This window comes from Petromyzon marinus, chromosome 33 (assembly GCF_048934315.1).
Source record: "Petromyzon marinus isolate PM22_M1 ecotype Great Lakes invasive population chromosome 33, UKy_Petmar_22M1.pri1.0, whole genome shotgun sequence".
In the NCBI taxonomy this organism is placed as follows: Eukaryota; Metazoa; Chordata; class Hyperoartia; order Petromyzontiformes; family Petromyzontidae; genus Petromyzon; species Petromyzon marinus.
The window spans coordinates 74397-95543 of record NC_133699.1 but is presented as its reverse complement, the minus strand read 5'-3'; the positions used below and the strand labels follow the sequence as shown (position 1 = coordinate 95543).

General features: G+C 44.3%; 1 protein-coding gene across 8 annotated transcripts in view; it reads left to right on the top strand.

Annotated features, from left to right (window-relative positions):
• The window catches only part of LOC116948260 (signal-induced proliferation-associated 1-like protein 2), a 154617-nt gene that overhangs the window by 84334 nt on the left and 49136 nt on the right, over window positions 1-21147 (top strand). For all 8 annotated transcript variants that reach the window (XM_076071401.1, XM_076071404.1, XM_032964751.2 and 5 more), the window contains 4 exons: window positions 3170-3344; window positions 5780-5883; window positions 18072-18229; window positions 19242-19827. In XM_076071401.1, coding sequence (XP_075927516.1) covers window positions 3170-3344; window positions 5780-5883; window positions 18072-18229; window positions 19242-19827 — 1023 coding nt within the window. The remainder of the gene's footprint in view (window positions 1-3169; window positions 3345-5779; window positions 5884-18071; window positions 18230-19241; window positions 19828-21147) is intronic.

The window sequence follows — 21147 nt, the reverse complement described above, 5'->3', positions numbered from 1 at the left end:
CACCGGGGGATCAGCCAACACCGCTTGGGAGGACGAGGTGTAGAGGAGAAGGTCCCAGGCTTCTTCTCCCCGGCTCTTCTCCTCTTCGTTCCTTCAGTTCCAAACCAACTACCCCGTATTGCTCCGCACACACCTTTATATCCCCCTCCTCATTAAGGGTCTTCAGTTACCCCCCCCCCCCCCCCATTAAGCTGGCGCCTCAGCGGTACCCCCTGCACGTGCTCTCTCTCTTATCATCTCCATCTCCCACCTCTCTGGCATCTACAACTGTATTCCCAAGCTCGCACCTGCCTGTGCCCAAATGCACCCGGTTAATTGCTGCTTCTCCCCCTAATTTCTGGTGCCTCTCTGGCGGCTACTCCATGTCTTCACGCTTGCACCTGCTCGCCCTCAAATGCACCCGCTGTTTGCAACCCCTGAATGTTACACCACTATTAAAGTATATTTTATGTTTTTAAGAGAAGTTCTTACATATATTTTTACCCCGGGCAACGCCGGGTACTTCTCGCTAGTAAATATATAAAATATCATTAATGCGAGGTTTTGATAACTTTTTGGACCCACCCACTTCCTTTCCCCCCACCCAAATATGCCCACCTTGGGAAGTTTCGAGTTAATAATAAAATAAATGGATAAAGAAGCTTTCTACAAGGTACTCAAGGCGCTGTACTTGGCAAAATAAATATCACATCCCAAGGGTCAGGAAAATGTTTGAAGACCTAGAAGCTAATTCAGAGTGTCTCGTGCCGGTGTGCGAACTCCTTAGCGTTGCGCTGTGGAAAGCCGCGCGCGCTGGATTATGGATGAGCCCTTTTGTTGTGCGCGCTATTCGCGGGCCCGGAGTCGATCGGCTTCTCTTCAGGAGCAACTCATTAAGTGAAACGGGACCTGCGCTGGAGGAACAATTAGCCAAAAAGCTTGACATGTGGCCTCGGATAAACTGACACCTTCCATTAAATGCATATTGAATGCCATGCCAGAAATATTACTAATTGTGTTGGGGCTTTAGGCGCTTGAGTGGGAAGGGGGTTGTGGGTAGGGGGGACAAGGATGAAAGGGTGCAGCAATAAGTCTCGTTAAGGAAACGTGTGAATTGTCACGCTTTCAACTCCCAGCCCCCGATGAGCTGCGTCCCGGTCGAGAGAGATGATTGGCGTGTGAGCAATCGTGCAGCACAATGGTAGCAGCAAAAGAAAGTAGAATATTGGTTTACTCGTTCATTCGATTGTTCGTTTGTTCAGTTATTTCTTGACTTAAAGCTTTCGTGACTGCAGGAATTCATATTCTTGGGTCTTTCGGTAAAGTCACGTAGATAGGTTCAAAGAAAATAACCAAAAACTACGAAAGTTCGATTGCAACGCAGGCAATCGTCATCGGGGAAAAAAAAATATTGTGATGTATTATATTTTGAAGATTACATCACAATCAAAAAGAATTACACCGAGATCGATAGATGACCTTTATTTCAGATATATAAAAAAATAAACCGCATTTGCTGTTACTATTTGTCTATCTTTGCTTAATATAAGACACTCATTCCGGAGGGATCTGAAGGATATCTTTTGTCAATTACATTATCATATTCTTTTTTTTAATATGGGCCAAAACCAGGGTGTGCAGGGAAAACCCTCGTGGAAAAGAGAACGACTCTCAGGCATTGCACACAGCTTGTCAGTAACACCCTGGCTGTAGCGTTTCCTCCAGGCACCTCGTGAATTGAGTCGCCCACATCAATGTACTTCTCCATATCTTGACAGTGAACGTACCTTCTGTTATTCTTGGTTCTTTCGGTAAAGTCACGTAGAAGGGAAACAATAAAATAATACAAATATATTGTTTCCCTTCTATGTGACTTTACCGAAAGAACCAAGAATATGAATCCCTGCAATCACGAAAGCTTTAAATCAAAAGTACCTTCTGTTATACTGAAACTCTTCGTAGCCTTTATGCAGCCATCTGGAATGCTCTTCCTTCCGATATTAGGAAACCACTGGAGGTATGCACTTTTAAATCAAATTTTAAACTAATTTATTTCGAACTGCTTTTTGTCTTTAGTTTATTCCCCTTCCCCCTGAACCATAAAGCATTGATTTTCACTCGGGCTGCTGGGCATGTAGAAGGAAAGCGGGGATTGCCAGATTTCCGGTTGGACCAGAGCGGGACATTTTTTGCAAGACCTGGGGCTTGTGATGACAGAGAAAACTCCCATCAGAATTCCCTGGGACATGTGTCTCAAGGCGACGATGAATTATGAATGCCACTGCATTACCGAATGACGTACATATGACCCGCTCTTGTTTAGTGGCGGTGCGGTGGATGTGCTAATGTGTTTGAATAATTCATTAATATGAGGCAGTGGATGGTTGTATTTAATAATAATTTTAAAAACATCTTTGGGATCAGATGCTTGCTATGTAGTGTACTTCATAAGGTCTATATTTGTGTTCGTGGGTTGAAAAATAGGATTTTTTACCTATATATGTGATTGCGACAGTGAGTGACTAATGTTAGTTATAATGTTATATTATGGCTACCAATCCTACATTTGGCACCCCTACGAGTCCAGTCTATGCTTATAATTAAGAAAATCCTAAAATCTATGTTTTCTTTTTTATTTGGGCCTCAAAAAATGTTGGTCTTGAGGTTGATTAGTTTTCACTCAGAGGGCATAGAGAGCCTATATTCTTAAATTCCTTCAAGTTTCATTTAACGTTAAAGCTGATAAAAAGTTGGTGAAACCCGTTCCTATGACATTTTGGACGATAGGTTTTTGTTGTGTAATATTATCACACACACATGTACCCTGTATATGTGCATTAGCCAGTTCACCTGTCGATTCAATGAATGATCAGTATTCAGGATCATAATTGTAATTTAATTTATTAACTTGATTTTAACATTACAATATGATTTGCATACATTCTAGTAACAAATGCTTGCCCACGTTTAGATGCATGTGTTGTGAATATCAAATTTACTTTTATTCTAATAGCGCAAAAAACGAAGTCAGAAGTCAAGAATTATTGATTGAGAAATCGGTTTCTGCCGTAGAAATGTGGAATTTTCACGAGTGGCAAGGAATACGATTCACTAAACTCTACAGTACCATTATCACCGCCACTGCCGCTCGCATTTGAGTTCTAATGGAGCGCTACCCATCTCCCCACAGCTGAGCATGCACCACAAACTGGGCATCATGTACTGCAAGGCCGGCCAGAGCACGGAGGAGGAGATGTACAACAACGAGAATGCGGGGCCAGCGTTCGACGAGTTCCTCGACCTGCTGGGCACGCGCGTTCGCCTGCAGGGCTTCGACAAGTACCGTGCGCAGCTCGACAACAAGAGTGAGTGCTGACGCACGCCAGTGGGAGGGTGGTGGTGGCTGCGGCGGCGGCGGAATTGGTAGTGGAGGTGGTGGTAGCAGTGGTTATTGGTGGTGGTGGTAGCGGTGGTGGCGGTGATAGCGGAAGTGTCAGTGGTAGTAGGGGTTTTGTTTTCGGTGATGCTGGTGGTAGTGGTGGTGTTTTCAATGGTGGTAGTAGTGATATTGGTGGTAGTGGTAATGTCGATGGTGGTTTGTAATGGTGGTGGCAGCGGTGGTAGTGGTGGTGTTGCCGGTGGTGGTAGTGGTAATATCGGTGGTGGTGGTAGTGGTAATATCGGTGGTGGTTGGTCGTTTGACCATTTATTTTCCTGTGGTGTTATGCCCGCCAGGTGCTTATTTCAAGAGCAGATGGTTGCTTCTGCTTACAACTTTTTACAATTTGACCAGATTTTTAGTTATTATGAATCGTTACCTTTGAGATAATTTGAAATGGGGAATCCTGGGTGAGGAGCATTGTGACAGGGTGTTGTGGCAATGTAATTCAGATTCCTGTGACAAATCAAGCAGAGGGTAGTGTTTAATAATATACCAAACATGCCAATGGCTACCTGCGGAAACCAGGGTAGGTGAATAACAAACGTCGTCTAACGTCCTTTTCTGAATCTCCTTCCAACTAGCCAAACTGATTGCAGGAGTGGAAATCATATGGAAAGGCCTTTGTCTAATTAGAAGCAGACCTACAGTTATACTTATTTGACCTTATCGCACTAATGAAGCGTTCCAAATGAAAGATATGGCTGTGGCATGGCTCGTTTTACAAAGCACCCCACCAGCTGCTTGCACCCAGCTTCACCTCCACTCCCCTCAGTGTCCATGTTTGCTTTGGCCACGTTCCACATTCGAAATTTCACGTTGGTGAAAAAGTAATTTTAAATAAATTCTGATTGTAAATTTGTATTCTGCCTAAGGATTTTCACCTGGCTTTTGTCGGAGAACCGGACTCCAGTTAGAATTGGTCCCCTAAGGCAGGCGTTTTACATTAATTCCCTCCTCAAGACCATCAGCGGCTCATAATTAATGTAGGAACACGTGGCCAGTTGTTTAACTAATGCACCGTGTGGATTGTCGAGGCAACGCGCCGATGAAATATTCATCTTGCCGTAGTATCCATTTAGTGTTTACCCATCTGCTCGCGCAAACGTTAAGCATACACAATGTGCAGAAATTAAAATAAAACAATTTAAAATATTAATACAGACCCACCATGTTCTCAAGTACTTTAATTTATTTTAATGTAGTATCATAATTGATTTTTATTTTCCATTACGTTTGTAGTGGTAAATTGGTAATATGCATCTAAACTGGAAGGTGTACTCTCCAACGTATTTTTTGGACCGTCATACCGCGTGGTTTCGACGCCATACTTGCAGCTCTGAGCTTGTCGAGCGAAACGTTGGACATCATGCCTAATAAACGTGCATTGCAACCTGCAAATGCATCGGAGAGCCACCAAGCACAACTGCAAAAACTTAAGGAGCAGTAAAAATTTAAATAACTATTATGCCTGGTGCAGGGCGAATGGGTTGCATCCTTCTCGGTGGTTATGACAAAACTGATATTTGTTGCCTGCGTTCGTGTGGCTCGTTGACCGGGATCTGGCATTTTTCTTACTGGCCCAGACCCTGGCTCTTGTGGGCTCCAGCCACGCACTTCTCTTCAGCTATCATACACATACAATCATGATTGATTGATGTAATGTTTCATCACGTTTTAAAAGCTGAAAATTGGCCCGAATATAATGGAGACTCTGTAACTGCAAAACTCAACAAATAAAAGCAACAATTTTTTATTTATCACCCGCAAAATTTTGAAAACTAATTTTTGTTTTTGAATCTTGGCTTAAGAAAGTTTGTTTGGTTTTAATATCTGGAGGATCTGAAGGCTGCTGAATCCAAATTGGAAATGAGATCTTGTAAAATAAAACTTTTAGTAAGTTTAGTAGTGGTGACGCTAGAGGGAATAGATAGAAGGTGAATCCTGTACCCTGCCCAAAAATGCCTTAACATGAGAGCTCTCAGAACTTACAAAACACTGCACCATGCTCCTTCACGCCTTCTGAGTGGTTCGCTATATATCAATCCTAAAGTAAATATTTACAAACTTTATCCCTCAAACTTATTTTGTGCAGTTATTTTGTGACCAAACTGCACTCACTCCGCTTGAGGACGTGGTTTAATCACAGGCTGCTTGAGCCCAGATTAAAACTCATTTTCTCAGCCGTGTTGGCTCATTGCTCTAGAATAGGATTGATGAATTTCCACAGATAGGAGTTGAGCAGTGGCAGACGATAATTTAATAGTGGAGACAATTTAACTCTTTGAGCCACGTGGAAAAAGCTTCCCTGTGTCATAGAGGCTGACCCAACAGTGCTGGTGCCACGTGTCTCCTCCACAGCGGATTCGACGGGGACTCACTCCCTCTACACGCAGTACCGTGATTACGAGATCATGTTCCACGTCTCCACCATGCTGCCGTACACTCCCAACAACAAGCAGCAGGTATGACTCACGCTCACGTTCACACTTTGCTGCCCATTAATTTATCTCGGATTCACAATGACTCTGCATCGCAGGACGAATCTTCGTAGCGCGTCTTGACGACTGGCGTGGCACGGGGAGCGATCGGGTTTGATGATGTGCAGTGGCAGAAGCATGCCATGTTCCTCCTGCGATTCAGCGGCGTTCTTAATTAATCAGAGGTGCAGACTGCGATGACCTCGGCTTGTAAACGAGTGCGTGGCAACAGCTAGCTTCCGGCCACAGGAGGAGTCTCAGGCAAGCCGGGTCAGATGGTGTGGTGTCTCCATAACGGAACAGCCTCTAGGGGAAACATAGGTGCCGACTCTGTTTTCATGTTCCCACCGTTGGCCCATTTAAGGGTTTCTGAGGTCTGGTGAGAGGGAGAGCTTAGGGGTGTGGCAGTCATAATAAAGGAAAGGTTTTGTTTTGCTTCAATTTTACTGCAGATATTTCTGACAAGGGAGTAAGGGGTGTGAGGACGATGGATCATTTCATTGGTTAATAGCGATGTTTCTTGCACCAAATCTTGCATGTATGTATCGTTTTTTTCGATTCGTTTGCACTCTCGTAATGGGTTCACATCATGACTTGAAGCCATGAAAAGCGATGCCGTTCACCACACTGAGAAAACAGAACATGCTCAATGAATCGAATAACCACTCTGAAGTTTTTCAATTCATCGAATCACTCCACTTGCAGTGGCTCTGCAATTGTTTCACCCCTTACAAGAATATAAACCCCATCTTTGCTAAGACTCTGAAGTTTTTCAATTCATCGAATCACTCCACTTGCAGTGGCTCTGCAATTGTTTCACCCCTTACAAGAATATAAACCCCATCTTTGCTAAGACAGTATAGTAGGAAGCTTACCCGTTTTTTGTGTACAGGTGAGGTTTTGTTGTGCACCAATTATCGCTCCAGATAAGCCGCACAGTTATGAATATGAGTTGCATTTTACATTTGCATTAAATGCCTATTACGTTTGGAAAAGCACAGCTTGCTTGCTATTTATTTATTACTTTTTACAGAGTTGCTGAGCACAGGCGTAAAGGCCTAACAAGTCAAGTAGCTAGCAACAACAAAACAGCTCGATCAAAGTTGTGGCCACGTGATCCCCCAGTGGGTGTGTACCGCAATGTGTACTGCAATGTGTACCGCTAAACTGCATTGTGCAGTTTTAGTTTCTTTTGGAATAAAAATAATACTTTCATAAAAAGCAAAAACCTTCAAAATATTCTGACAGAGAAATGTTGTTTTTGTAACACAAAGTTGTGGTACATTAGTACCAAGTTTTTATACAGTAGTTCATAGTAATATTGCATATTCTTTGGTTCTTTCCGTAAAGTCACGTAGTTATAAAAAAAATAAAGTGAATAAAAATATCACGACGTTTTGATTGCAATACAAGCGATCGTTATCAGGAAAAAGGGTTAGCCTCGCAAGGCAAACTGTTTATAAAGGTTTGGAGATGGGCATAGCCCAAGTGTATCAGCAGCACCAGCAGCATGGGCGGGGCAGCAATGCCAATGCAGCAGCAATGCCAATGCAGCATCAATGCAAATGCAGCACCAATGCCAATGCAGCAGCAATGCCAATGCAGCAACAATGCCAATGCAGCAGCAATGCCAATGCAGTAAAGGGCTGCCAGGAAATCACTGCACCTCGCTCCACACACCACACTGCTGACGGTGGAGGTTGATTGACATGAAAACACAAGTCAAGTCATGACCCAAAGAGGTTGATGACATATTTCCAATGATTGCTGAGTTTATAACCTTCCTCTCGGTTGAAATTGTGTCTGTCTCTGTATAATGGATGGCTTTATGAACAAATCTTTGTTGATCGCCAGTGGGCTTGCAAAGTACCATCGTCTTAGAGAAATTCATTTCGTGTGAGCCAGCCGCATTAAAATAATGATCAGCCACGGCAGAGGTATTGGTCCTACCGTGTTTCAAATCTGCCTTATGCTCACGAACATGGTCCGAGACATGTCGCTTAGTTTCCCCAATGTAACTGCTACCGCAGATACAGCTTAGTTTGCAGACGCCGGGATATTGCATGTCAGAAATCTTGTCCTTCACAGATGGAATCAGATCACGAATTATATGTACTGTGTTAAATCGGACCTGGATCTGGTGTTTGTTCATGATTTTGGAAATCTTTTTGGTTACCCCTGCTTTGTTTGGCAGGGTGATGGTTTTGATTGGATCCTCAGATGGCTCCTTCCTCACGGTTGGGGTGATGGCTTTGCGGATTGTGTAGTCAGAATATCCATTCGCCTTCAGAGCTTGGTGTACGTGTTTGAGTTCACTGGTTAGGTGTTCATGGTCGGAGATACATTGAGCTTTACGGTGTAGCATTTTGATGAGGGAATTCTTCTGGGATGGATGGTGGTGGGAATCAGATTTTAGGTAGGCGTCAGTATGGGTTACTTTCCTGTAGACAGAGTGGCTCATTGAGCCATCTGGTCTCTTTTTGATTAAGACATCCAAGAAGGGTAGCATGCCATCCTTTTCTACCTCCATGGTGAATTTTATGGCTGGGTTTATGGAATTGATGTGGTTGAGGAATTGGTTCAGAGCCGGTCGGCCATGTGGCCAGATAACAAACGTGTCATCCACGTACCTCTTCCACAAGGATGGGCGTAGAGTGGATGCCTGGATGGCGTCCATCTCAATTTTTTCCATGGAAATATTGGCTACAACCGGAGATAAGGGAGAACCCATTGGGGTGCCTTCAGTTTGTTTGTAGAATGTTCCATTCCAGGTGAAGTCTGTATTGGTGAGGCAGTGTCTCACCAGGGCCGGTACATCAGTATTCAATCCTTGTTGGATCAAATCTTCAATGATTGCAATGGTATCGGGCACAGGAACTTTGGTGAACAAAGAAACTACATCGATACGAACGAGCAAATCACCTGGGGACAGTGAGATATCTTTAATTGACGAAACCAGGTGAGCGGAGTTAAGTACAGAAGAGGTGGTCTTACCAGTGAATAGCTGTAAGGTCTCCGACAGATATCGGGCCAGTTTGTAGGTGGGTGAGCCAATGGGGGAGACGATGGGACGAAGGGGTGTACCTTCTTTATGGATTTTTGGTAAGCCATATAATCTGGCTGGTCTAGCAGCAGAATGTTTGAATGAAAACCGTTTGGTCTGTTCCATTAATGAAGCTGAATTAGTGATGATACCGTTCGTTTTTGTAACGAGGCTGTTGGTGGGATCTCTTTTAATTTTTGTGTAGCTACCATCATTAAGTAGGTTCTGAATTTTGTTATTGTACACAGTATTGTCCATGATGACCGTGGCATTGCCCTTGTCGGCTGAGAGGATTACGATATCATCCCTCATTCAAATATTGAATGCCGAAGTCAAAATTGAGTAATATTGTAGTTAAAATATTCTTTGGGTCTTTCGGTAAAGTCACGTAGATAGATTCAAAGAAGAAAACAAAAAACAAAAACTACGACGTTTCGACCGTTAGTGTTGCGATCGAAACGTCATAGTTTTTTTTGTTATTTTGTTATTTTCTTTGAACCTATCTACGTGACTTTACCGAAAGACCCAAAGAATATGAATTTCTGCAGTCACAAAAGCTTTAAGTGCAGTTAAAGTGATAGACTAATATTTTAATGGGCGCTAATTATATATGTACATTGGCCTTAGTTTTAAGGGAACTTTAAAAAAAAGGTTTGATTATTTGAATTCTCACCCCAGAATTTATTAAAGATTGTGCAGTTTTTTAATCAAAATTTATAACGAATTGGAGGTAACGTTGCATTTCACCCTTGAAAATTTAAAATATGCACTTTTTGTCAACATTGCAGCGTAATTTACTCAAAAGACCCAGATAATATTATCTGGAGGGCAGTCCTCAATGACAAACGCGTTTGTGTGCACATCAAGGCCGAAACGGATGAAGCTCAACAGAACACTAACAATGTGTTTAATAATATTTGAGCAGGAGAACAGTTTTAAATTATTATTATAAAAGTGACATCATATATTACAAACAAAATATGAGTGCTTTTGCAGTAATAATACAAAAACAAAAATGAATTACTTATTTATGGCAGGGCCTCTGTAAGAGGGAGCTCTAAAGAACCCTACTCGAGGGGATGTTGACGACTCACCCACCACGCTGGCCCAATGTCTATCCACTAACTGTGGTAAAACCCATTTATGCCGCTGGTCGGCCACAGGCAGTTGGGGGGGGATATATAAAGAACTTGCATTGTTTCAACTGCCACCCCTGGAGAGGAAATCGAACCGGCGACCTCTGTTTTGGAGAGTCCAGTGCGCTGACCGTTGCACCATGGCAGCATCCACCGTCAGTGGCGCAAAAGGACAGACAAAATAAACTCCACATTCCTCATTAGCGCACCGCCTTATAACGTGCAAAATGTATATAACTGCAAGATGAAAACGCGTAAATAGATGTGTGGCTTCGTTGAAGTGCAAATAGACAGAGATTACTACCTCAGGTTTTTTTAGGCCCTCGTGCCACCTGTAATTAAGTGATAGGCAGCGTTAAGTCTCGGGCTTCTGGTGCTCTGGATAAGGCTCAAGTCCGACCATAATGATGTACAGTGTATTGCCCGCGAAGCTATTTCCAGTTCTGCTACGTAGGATTTTGTAGGCTTTCAATATTGCTCACGTGCTCGTATCCATTGCTGCGTCAGTCGAGAAACTCTATAAATTTAAAACGGCTAAGTCTAATTTCTGTCCAGTGTTTGCTTTAGATTACAGAGATAGAGCTTTGTTATCATCAAACACTATGAGTATTAAGTCTACCTTCTCCTATTAACAGTACGAATGAAATGCAATTGTGACACAAATCCGTTTCTGTGTAATATAATTGGAATTTGTAAATGTTGATATGAATTAGTTTTTTTTGTAAAAGGGCAGAGCTGCTGTACAGGGAATCTGATGTAAACAACGCAACTGCGTGGGTATTCGCGGTTGTGCCGTACAGCTCTCAATGTGTTTTCGGGTTGTGTCGTGTGTTGTTCGGCAAGTTCAAGTTTCAAGATTATTTTATTTAACCAGGTGAGAACTCAGGAGACCAGGATAGAGTCTCAGTTTCAAGCGTGACCTGGGGCACTAAAAAGGCACAAAGCAAATAAAATGCAAAAACAGAAATGCAAATAGGAATCTGCACAAAAAAACAACTATCACATGAGAAATTTTAAATATTGCACAAACTCAAATCAATGTTAAATCAAAGATAAATACTGAATTCTCTTCAGCGCAAATCTGCTCTGGCAGATTATTTTTCGACTGATCAAAGTACGATTACAAAATTATGTTACAGAAAAGTTAAGCATTAAACAGATATAGGGTGACTATGGCATTCATATGTAACCAGACAATGATACATGTTAAATTGAAGCCAAGATACCATAAAACATTGACAGCTTCGCATAAAATTGTAATTTGGATTGGAGAGTAACCATATGTTGTCCAACTTTTCACTCCATGTGCTGGAAGCTTGTTCAGGAAAGCTTCCAGCACGTGAAGCTAAACATGGGACATTACACACAACAGATAACAACTAGTTAAAATGAAGTGGGTTTGCAGTAAAATAATGACAAAATAGCAGTAATAGAGGATTCCATGTTGTGTTCACTTAGTGTGCAAGCATTATGCTGTGTTGGGACATGCGCCTCAGTGACGTTTGATTTGCATTTTGCTATGTAGCAGTTTTTTATGTGAGGCATAATGTATGGTTAATTTCAATAAATCATAATAATAGGCACGTTTCGTGACAATAGCTCGCAGATTGTGGGAAGCAGTGGCGGTCGCTCGGGCGATTTGACAGCCACGAACTTTCATCTACAACGCAAACCGGGCAGCATACTTGAAGAACTTGTTCGTGCAGCTGAAAAACACAAAAGTACATGTTAAAATCTGCTCACCAATTACTGAACCTTGTCTTCAAAACGAAAAAAAGTATTCAAATCCATCCTGAAATTGTCTTAATTGTCCACTGTAACTGAGCTCCATTCTGGGTGCAAAGGGAAAAAGTTGGCAAAGTCTCTTGTTGTGCATCGTTGGCCCACCGACTGCCATCGCAATCCCGGGCCGCGTGCGGATTGCACAGCGCGCGTGATGGCATGGCCAGGGCTTAGGGCTTCTGGTGTTGGTGGTGGCGCGGAGCCAGCTCGACTCAGCATGGGGCCGGGTATTACACGGCTTTGTCTCGCTGATCCCCCGCCCGCTCACCCGCCGGCTCACCCGCCCGCCCGCCCGGTCACCCGCCCGCTCACCCGGTCACCTGCCCGCTCACCCCGCCCGCTCACCCGCCCGCTCACCCGCTTGCTCACCCACCTGCTCATCCGTCCGTTCACCCGCCCGCTCAAAAGCTTGCTCATTCGCCCGCTCAGCTGCCCGCTCGGTCACCCGCTCAGCTGCCCGCTCGGTCGCCCACTCCGCTGGCTTGTGTGACCGTGCCGTGGGGCAGGACAGGTGGGCGTTTGGGATCATGGACCCGTGGCCAGTGTGCTGTTTGTTGTTGGTTGCTTAGCGTTTTGGGTATTTGGGCCTGTACTTCGGCAAACGTAATAAAACACGGTGCAAGGCTCCCTCCATGTTTTTTTTTATTTAAAATGTATTCAGATTAAAGCAATTAGAGCATTAATACAAAATAAAAGTTTGATTTAATTCTAAATATTGGAAGTCAAGTGCAGGCACAGGATGAGGCTACTAATAATGGTTTGGTAAAAGATGATTGTTATTTTACTTCGCAGTGGAGAAACAACATCGGTGCAAGGTTGAGCAATATACCAATGCACAGGGATGGCCGGTCGTTTCATGTTGTTGTTTTGTTTCGAGAGATCAATACCGTCATACCATGCTGTGCTAATTACAGGGCATGTCTAAGAAGCGTTTAGATAGTCATACAGGGCCTGGGTTTGATTTATAAACCCAGGCCCTGTGAGGCACGAGTGTTACCACTTACCACTGTGCCACCACCCTAACGCTGGAGTGGAGTGGCAAGCTTTGGCGAATGATTCTGCGGAGCACACACCCCTGGCTCCATCCTTCAAACATGCGCAGGCAGAGTTGGCAGAAGCCTCCCTAAGCCACAGAGTCCAAGAATAGCATTCCTTGAATAATTGAACTCGTGCAGCCACACAGGAATGCACACATTCAGTGGGATTCTCCAGCTGTGTTTTGTTTTCAGCTTATTTTATATATACAGTTTATATATATACAGTTTATATATACACAGTTTATATATCCAGTTTATATATGTGCATCGGTTTACTTTTTTCATTTAACGGCACACCACCCGTCCTTACCGGAGCTACAACTTGCAATCACGCCACAACACACGTGTTATGGTCGGTGCATACAGCTGCTTTGCAATTGTCCTTGGCGTCTTGTTCTTTTGAGCCAAAACTTAAATTACTCAAGCCAGCTTGCCTCTGCTCATGATGCATTGAATATCAAAATCCGGCCAGAGTTTGCTTGGGTTGACCCAATGCTGCTGAAATTGTGCATTCCCAGAGGGCCCGTGCAGCTGATGGGATGTGTAACTACATACTTTTATTTTTTCATGTCGAGGGAGAGATATGTGAAGGAGGCATATTGTCTATTTTTTATTTTGTTACTTATATTACCCAGAACGACTCTATTATTAATTATTGCATTAGGTTGGCTGCTTGGCCTTTCTCTCTCCAGGTACTTCAATTCATCGTGTTTTCTAAAGTCTACCATATCATACTCTTTGGTTCTATTTAGTAAAGTCACGTAGGTAAAAATAAAACAACAAAAAATCACGACGTTTCGGCCACAACACAAGTGGCCTTCATCAGGTGAAGGGACCAGACTGTCCAGAGGACAGCGTTGGAGTGAAAAAAGCCACGTCCAGTTCGCGTCCTTTAAGCTGTGTGGGAGGAAACAAAAGTGCCTTGACAAAGGAATTAGCATAAAAATGAGCATGATGTCCGTAGGAGGTACATGATGGACCAGGTGCGGGAGGGGGGGAGTTTACATAATGTTGGTGTGAAGGGAAATAAGCAGCTGTGGAAGTTTGGGATACCACTACTTGAAAAAATATACTGTACCATTGAAAATTAGTTTAATGTTTGGTTTGATTTAGAACATCTTTCAAATGATTGCTTAATTTGAAACCATCTCGGTTGAAATTGTGTCTGTGTTTGTAAATCTTAATTGCCTCATGGACAAATCTCTGATAAAAACCCGTGGGTTTGCAGAGAACCTTGGTATCGGAGAAAACTATATCGTGATCACCCACAGCGTTGTAACAGTGATCAGCTACGGCAGAAGAATTAGTTCGGCCATGTTTCAAATCTGATTTGTGCTCGCGAATTCGGTCAGAAACATGTCGTTTCGTCTCCCCGATATAGCAGTCACCACAGGTGCAGCTCAATTTGTAAACCCCGGGGTACTGTAAGTCAGGAATGACATCCTTCACGGATGGGATCAGGTCACGGATTTTGTGTACTGTATTGAACCGGACCAGGACCTTGTGTTTGTTTGAATTTTGGAAATCTTTTTAGTAACGCCTGCTATATATGGTAGTGTGATGGTTTTGATCGGAGTATCAAGTGGTTGTTTCTGTATGGAGGGAGAAACAGCTTGGCGGATGGTACGGTCAGAGTATCCGTTCCTCTTGAGGGCCAGATGTACATGTTTTAATTCACTGGTCAGGTGGTGTTGGTCCGAAATGCAATGAGCCCTGTGGTATAACGTTTTGATGAGAGAATTATTTTGAGTCGGGTGGTGGTGGGAATCAGGTTTCAAGTAGGAATCTGTGTGGGTGGGTTTCCTGTAGACAGAATGTCGCAATGAGCCATCAGGTCTCCTCTCAAACAGAACATCCAAGAATGGCAGCTTGCCATCTTTCTCCACTTCCATGGTGAATTTGATGGCGGGGTGTCTGGAATTGATGTGGTCTAGGAAAAGGTTCAAAGCTGGGAGGCCATGTGGCCAAATGACGAAAGTGTCGTCTACATATATCTTCCACAGGGAAGGTCTGAGGGTGGAAGTCTGGATGGGGTCTGATTCAAATTTCTCCATGAAAATATTGGCTATCACTGGTGACAAGGGGGAACCCATGGGGTACCCTCATTTTGTTTGTAGAAGGTGCCATTCCAAGTAAAATAGGTATTGGTGAGGCAGTGCCTAACCAGCGCAGGTGTATCGGGCTCTAGTCCATGTTGGACCAAATTTTCAATTATTTCAATGGTATCAGGTACTGGGACCTTGGTGAACAGAGAGACCACATCGAAGCTGACAAGGATATCGTCAGGGGACAGTACAACGTCTTTGAACATAGAGACCAATTGGGCTGAGTTAAGTACTGCTGAGGTAGTCTTGCCAGTGAAAGGCAGCAAGGTATCTGACAGAAAACGGGCTAGGCTGTAGGTAGGGGAGTTGATCGTGGATACGATGGGTCATAGTGGGGTGCCTTCTTTACGAATCTTGGGAAGACCATAGAATCTAGGGGGTCTTGCAGCAGAAGGTTTTAGGGAGGGACGTTCAGTTGGTTCGATTAGGGAGGTCGAACTTGTGATGCTCTTATTGGTTTTCATCGTTAGGCTATTAGTAGGGTCATTTTTAATTTTTTAGTAACTTCCATCATTGAGCAGGTTATGGATTTTGTTGTATGAATCTTCATCCATAATTACAGTAGCGTTGCCTTTGTCGGCTAAGAGGATGGCTATATCATTTCTGTTTTTTAAATTTGCGAATTCAGAGCGTTCATTTTTGCTGATGTTGCTAATGGGTTTCTTAGCATTCTTAAGAATAGTGGCTATTTCAGCTCTCGCAACGTCTGCTTGGATGTGTCCTATGCCTTTGAGGGCTACATCGACCTGAGAGATGATATCATCTACTGATATATGTTTTGGGGTGACAGCAAAATTTAGCCCTCTAGCCAGTACTGTTTTCAGATTTACCTACGTAATTTTAACGAATAGAACCAAAGAGTATGGATCCTTGCAGTCACGAAAGCTTCAAATCTAGAATCGACCATGTCATTCCATCTGACCCTCAGTTTTTCCTCTTAGGCATCATGGCAATGTTTATCTTTCATGCAAGGCAACTATGTAGATCAATGTGTCATGTGCAATGTTAATGGTTAGACAGAAGCTTGCCCCAGGGTGGGAAAAGGAGCTAAAATGGAAACCAAGTATTGTTTTATATTGTTATTATTTTATTGTTTTCCTTCTATGTGACTTTACCGAAAGAACCAAGAATACAAGTACACAGTGTTAAGAGAGACTGGTGCATTAAGAGATGAGTGTTTGCGCCAGGGCTGACACCTGTCTTACTTACAGCTCTTAACATTGGACTTAACCAAAACAACCAGAACATAATTTTCTGCCATTGAAATATAAAAACGTACTCTGTATGTGAAGAATGTTTTGCCATGGTTAGGGTACACGATTTGGAGGTTCTGAAATTAACAATGTGATTGGTTGGGGCTATTGACCGAGACATACATTTTATGCACGTATGTTGAACTTCTTTCGCTCCTTATGTCGCCAACCGTGCTCATTTGAGTGGCGCCCAGAGGTTGGGGAAAGTCCCAAAACCAATTGGTGAACCACAGTCGGATGAGCTGGCAGTCAACTTTGCAAAATCTCCCAAGGTCTGGCGGACGGAAGTGAAGTGAGGCGCATTGGCATAAACTGTGTCGGTTGTGACAACTTCTTGGCCTTAAAGATGAATCCTTGTTTGCTTGAACGTTCTGTGGTTGGTGGCCATGCGAAAACTTTTAATTTGGTCAATGTGCATTCTTTTAGTATTGTTTTTTTGTTCATGGGTAGTTTGAGATTGTAATTATCCTTAAGTATCTAGTATCCAATGTGATTCCATGTCTATTATTATTGTTGTTGTTTTGATTTAAAACTTTCATGACTGCAGGGATTCATATTCTTGGTTCTTTCAGTAAAGTCACGTAGAAGGGTAACAATAAAATAATAAAAATATAAAACAATACAATTCTCACGACGTTTCGACTGCAACACAAGCAATCATCATCAGGTGTGAAAACCACAAAAAGAAAATTTGAAAAAAGTGGCGGTTATTTTTAACGTTAGCACCACGGAGAGTGATTTTACAGTTTGTTCAGATGGACGAGTCCATCTATGTTCGGAAAAGAGGAGGGGGGAGACGAAAAATAATGGATGCGGTCTGAAAGCCACCTTAAGCGTGATCAATCAATTAAGACCCGAAATGGTTTATCAAATCCTTCCAATGATTGCTAAGCCATAATTCATCTTCTCGGTTGAAATTGCCTCAGTGCTTGTATATGTGGATAGCCTCATGAACGAATCTCTCATGGTAGCCAGATGGCTTGCAAAGAACCTCTCTTGTTGTGGTTTTCACACCTGATGATGATTGCTTGTATTGCAGTCGAAACGTCGTGATAATTTTTATTGTTTTATATTTTTATTGTTTCCCTTCTACGTGACTTTACCGAAAGAACCAAGAATATTATTGTTGTTGTTTTAACCTTTTCTACCCTCACATATTATTTTATTATTTAATTTTAGATTTTAGCTTTTTCCACAGTTATACACATGTGGTTTTTTTTGGTGTCAGTGACGAGTAAATGTTATGGAACTCTGCAGCGAGCAGGGCATCTCCCTGTGCCGTAGAAAATTACATCATAGAACTACTTCTGAGGTCAGTTTACCGAGACTCTTTATCCGCACTAGGGTTGCACTTTTTACATGTCCTGCGAAGAGTGTTTGTTACATATTAAATAGACTGATAGTTTTAATACTCAGAGATAGAATTTAGCCAAATAATTGAATAGTAAATTAATATCATGTGAAGTATATTTTGTTTAGCCAGGTGAGAAGTCTAGAGACCAAGATAAGTCTCATTTGCAAGAGTGACCTGGAGCACTAAAATTACAAAGACAAAAAATAAAACTACAGCTATGAAGCAAATAGAAATTGGAGCAAAAACAAATGTCACGAGACATACGAATGATTTCTTCAACACGAAGGTGAACATAAATTATTTTTGTGCAGTCGTTGGTGAGCAGGGCATTGGAAGACGATCATCTCTGCTACATGCAAAAATCCTGCTTAACCATGGGGTGTTTGCCCAAATTCAAACCTCTCGTGTTTTACCATCATCGTGTTGTTCCGTCTCTCTCCCTCATACTGTCTCTGGTCCTCAGCTGCTGCGCAAGCGACACATTGGCAACGACATCGTTACCATCGTTTTCCAGGAGCCAGGTGCACTGCCATTCACTCCGCGCCACATCCGCTCACAGTACCAGCACGTGTTCATCGTGGTGCGCGTGCAGGACCCCTGCACAGACAACGTTTCTTACAGGTCAGCCTAGAGAGCACGCGTTTGAGTACTCATGACACCATCATCATCATAACCATCATCATCGTCGTCGTCATCAGTTAACCCTTATACCACGCCTCCCATGCAGTGCGTCTCGAGCTGTCCCTCTGTGGCATGAGGTGAACATAACACCAGCCTGTGAGTGGGCAGGGTTCATTGACAACACCTGAAACAAGAAATATTCACTCTTTAAAGGTTTGTTTCAGAGCTGGGCTATTTGATAATTATTAAATAATCGCATTTGTGGATCTCTGCAGGATCCACTAACCCTGCCTCCAAAGTGCCGGATTACTGACGTGCATGCCAGTGCGGAAACCATCAGTACTGCAGATAGTCACGTGACGATGCATTCAAATTAATTTTTATGCTCACAATGCACGCATCGAATTGCACGCTTAATAATGTTATCTTGGTAATCCTGTATGTTCTCTGCCTTTCTTTTACATAGAGGATGGGATGATATTTTCCTTACTTGCGGCCTAATAGGACCTTGGGCACACGTGAACACACACAGCTCATGTCGCCTCTGTCAATCCAAGTGGCCCGAGCAGTGGCAGAAGTGAATGAACGTGCTACATTATAAAGAGTGCAGCTGGATCAAAAATATTCCCCTCGAATACCCAATTATTGCGGCTAAGATGCGTGCAGGGACAGATAAATATAAAATCGAAGTGGGAGGTATCATGTGGTCGTGAGCCGTATGAATTGAAGTCCCAGGCCTTGTCCAGCCTGTGGGTTCCCTTTACGTGAACTTCACGGCCACAAGAGCTTGTGCATTTTCCAAAATTCTCCCAAAAAATAATCGAGTCTGCATTAGGAATCGCGTCCTCGAATCATGACAGTTCGACGAATTTGCAAGCCAGAAAAACGTCCGCACACCTGACAGTGCCCCACTTATACATTTTCTCACTGCCAAACGCCACCGCCTGTTTTCCCCACCCCTCCTCCTCCGTCCCCTTCTCCCCCTTTCCCCCATTGGCGTCGGTGTGCCCAGCGTGTCGGTGGCGCGCTCAAAGGACGTGCCGTCGTTTGGGCCGCCGTTCCCCAACCGTGCGCGATTCCCCAAGTCGCCGGCATTCCGCGAGTTCCTGCTGAGCAAGGCGATCAACGGCGAGAACGCCGCCTTCAAGGCCGACAAGTTCCTGGCAATGGCGACGCGCACGCGGCTCGAGTACCTGCGCGAGCTGGCCGAGCACCACGCGACGGGCGCCGCCCTCGCCGACGCTTCCGCCTCCACCAAACTCGGCGCTCTCATCTCGCTCGGCGGCAAGCGGCGCGAGAAGACGGCGGGGCGGCCCGGTGCCGAGATCGCCGAGGCGCCCGGGGCGCTCGCCTGGCCTGTGGTGGCGCAGGACCTGGCTCGCGCCTGCGAGCTCGACTGCTGGCTAGCGGTGTCGGGGGCGCGGGCGGCGCTGATCGACCGCGCCGTGCGCACCGTCGTGTTCCACGTGCCCGGCAGGGACGTGCTGGGGTGGACGAGTGGCGCGAGCAGCGTAAAGCTGTTCTATGGGCGCGGGGAGTGCGTGCTGGTGAGCCGAGCCGAGCCCGAAGATGTCCGTGACATCACACTGCGGCTGCAGGTGCGTCGTGGCGTCCCGCGTGGTTCGGTGATGGCGCTGCTGGGAGCTTTGGTTTGTTTGTCATTGTAGTGACGGTGATTCAGCATCATCATACTTGTTATGGCGATGGTCGTTTTATCTTGAGCGGCATTGATTTGTATTCTTTTATCATCTGAACCGATTCTGGGCCTCCTCTCGATCGACTCGGCCTTAAATAAGTACCTTGTGCTGTATGTAAACATCCCCACTGGGAGGACAAAGGTGACCGAGCATGGTGCTGGCCACACCACCCCCTCGCGTCCTGTGCTAACCTTGATAGCTGCTTGCTAACGGCATGCGCCCTACCAGTCTGTTAAGGCTACAAAGGAGATCTGTGTCTTTGTTATGTTGCACTCAAGCCCGTGTATGTTTGGACATCTACACCAAATCCTCCTGTTCTGTCACACTTCATCTCCACTACCCTTGGCACTGAACGTTTTAATCCTACGCAAACATGTCTATAATGCTCAGCCTCAATTATTTGATGGTGAAGTAGGTTTTCAGACATCTGTTGCAAAAAGGCCCCGCTTTGCCTTGACCAAACTGGAGGTCATGTAGAGGGCAGGACCGAATTGAATTAGCGAGAAGGATTTAGCCTCCAGGAAAATGTGTCTGCCGCTGCCGTCTCTGTTCTCCTGCACGTTTACTGGGTCATTGGTCTCTTTTCTGCAAAAGGACTCTTGCAGGGATATACGCGGTGCGTATCCAGATGCGCCTATGACCAACGATTGACATAATTGGATATTTTGGATGCAAAGGAAATTGTTTTCAGCTTGATACCTGCTTGCACTCTGGTTTTAACAATGTTTGGACTGCGCGTGCGTACATGTGTGCACTATTCCACTATATGGGGAGTGGTAGTGTAGCGGTTAGCGCGCTGCGTACCGAACCCAACTATCTAAGGTCGATTCCTGCTCATGGCCAACACCAGTTACGATTATTTTAAACGGTCCTTGGCCTCCGCTAGGTCGACTCAGCCTCAAGTGAGTACCTGGTGCAGAGTGTAAAAACATTGCCACTGAGGAGACAAAGGCAGCCGGGCTTGGTGCTGGCCACCCACCCCCTCGTGTGCCGTTCCCGCCTTTATAGGTGCTCGCTTAACAGCACTTGCCCCAACAGTCTGTCCAAGCAATATCTTTTTCTTTGTCTTTGTTGCTGTGTAGTGGTCGGTAAAGTACGCTGCGTTCTGATGCCAGCGACCTGTGTGGTCCACCAACCTCAATTCCTGGCTGCTATTCACAGAAACTGTTATCTGCACCTGACCTGGGCCTCCACTTAATCAACTCAAGGGATTTAGCCAAT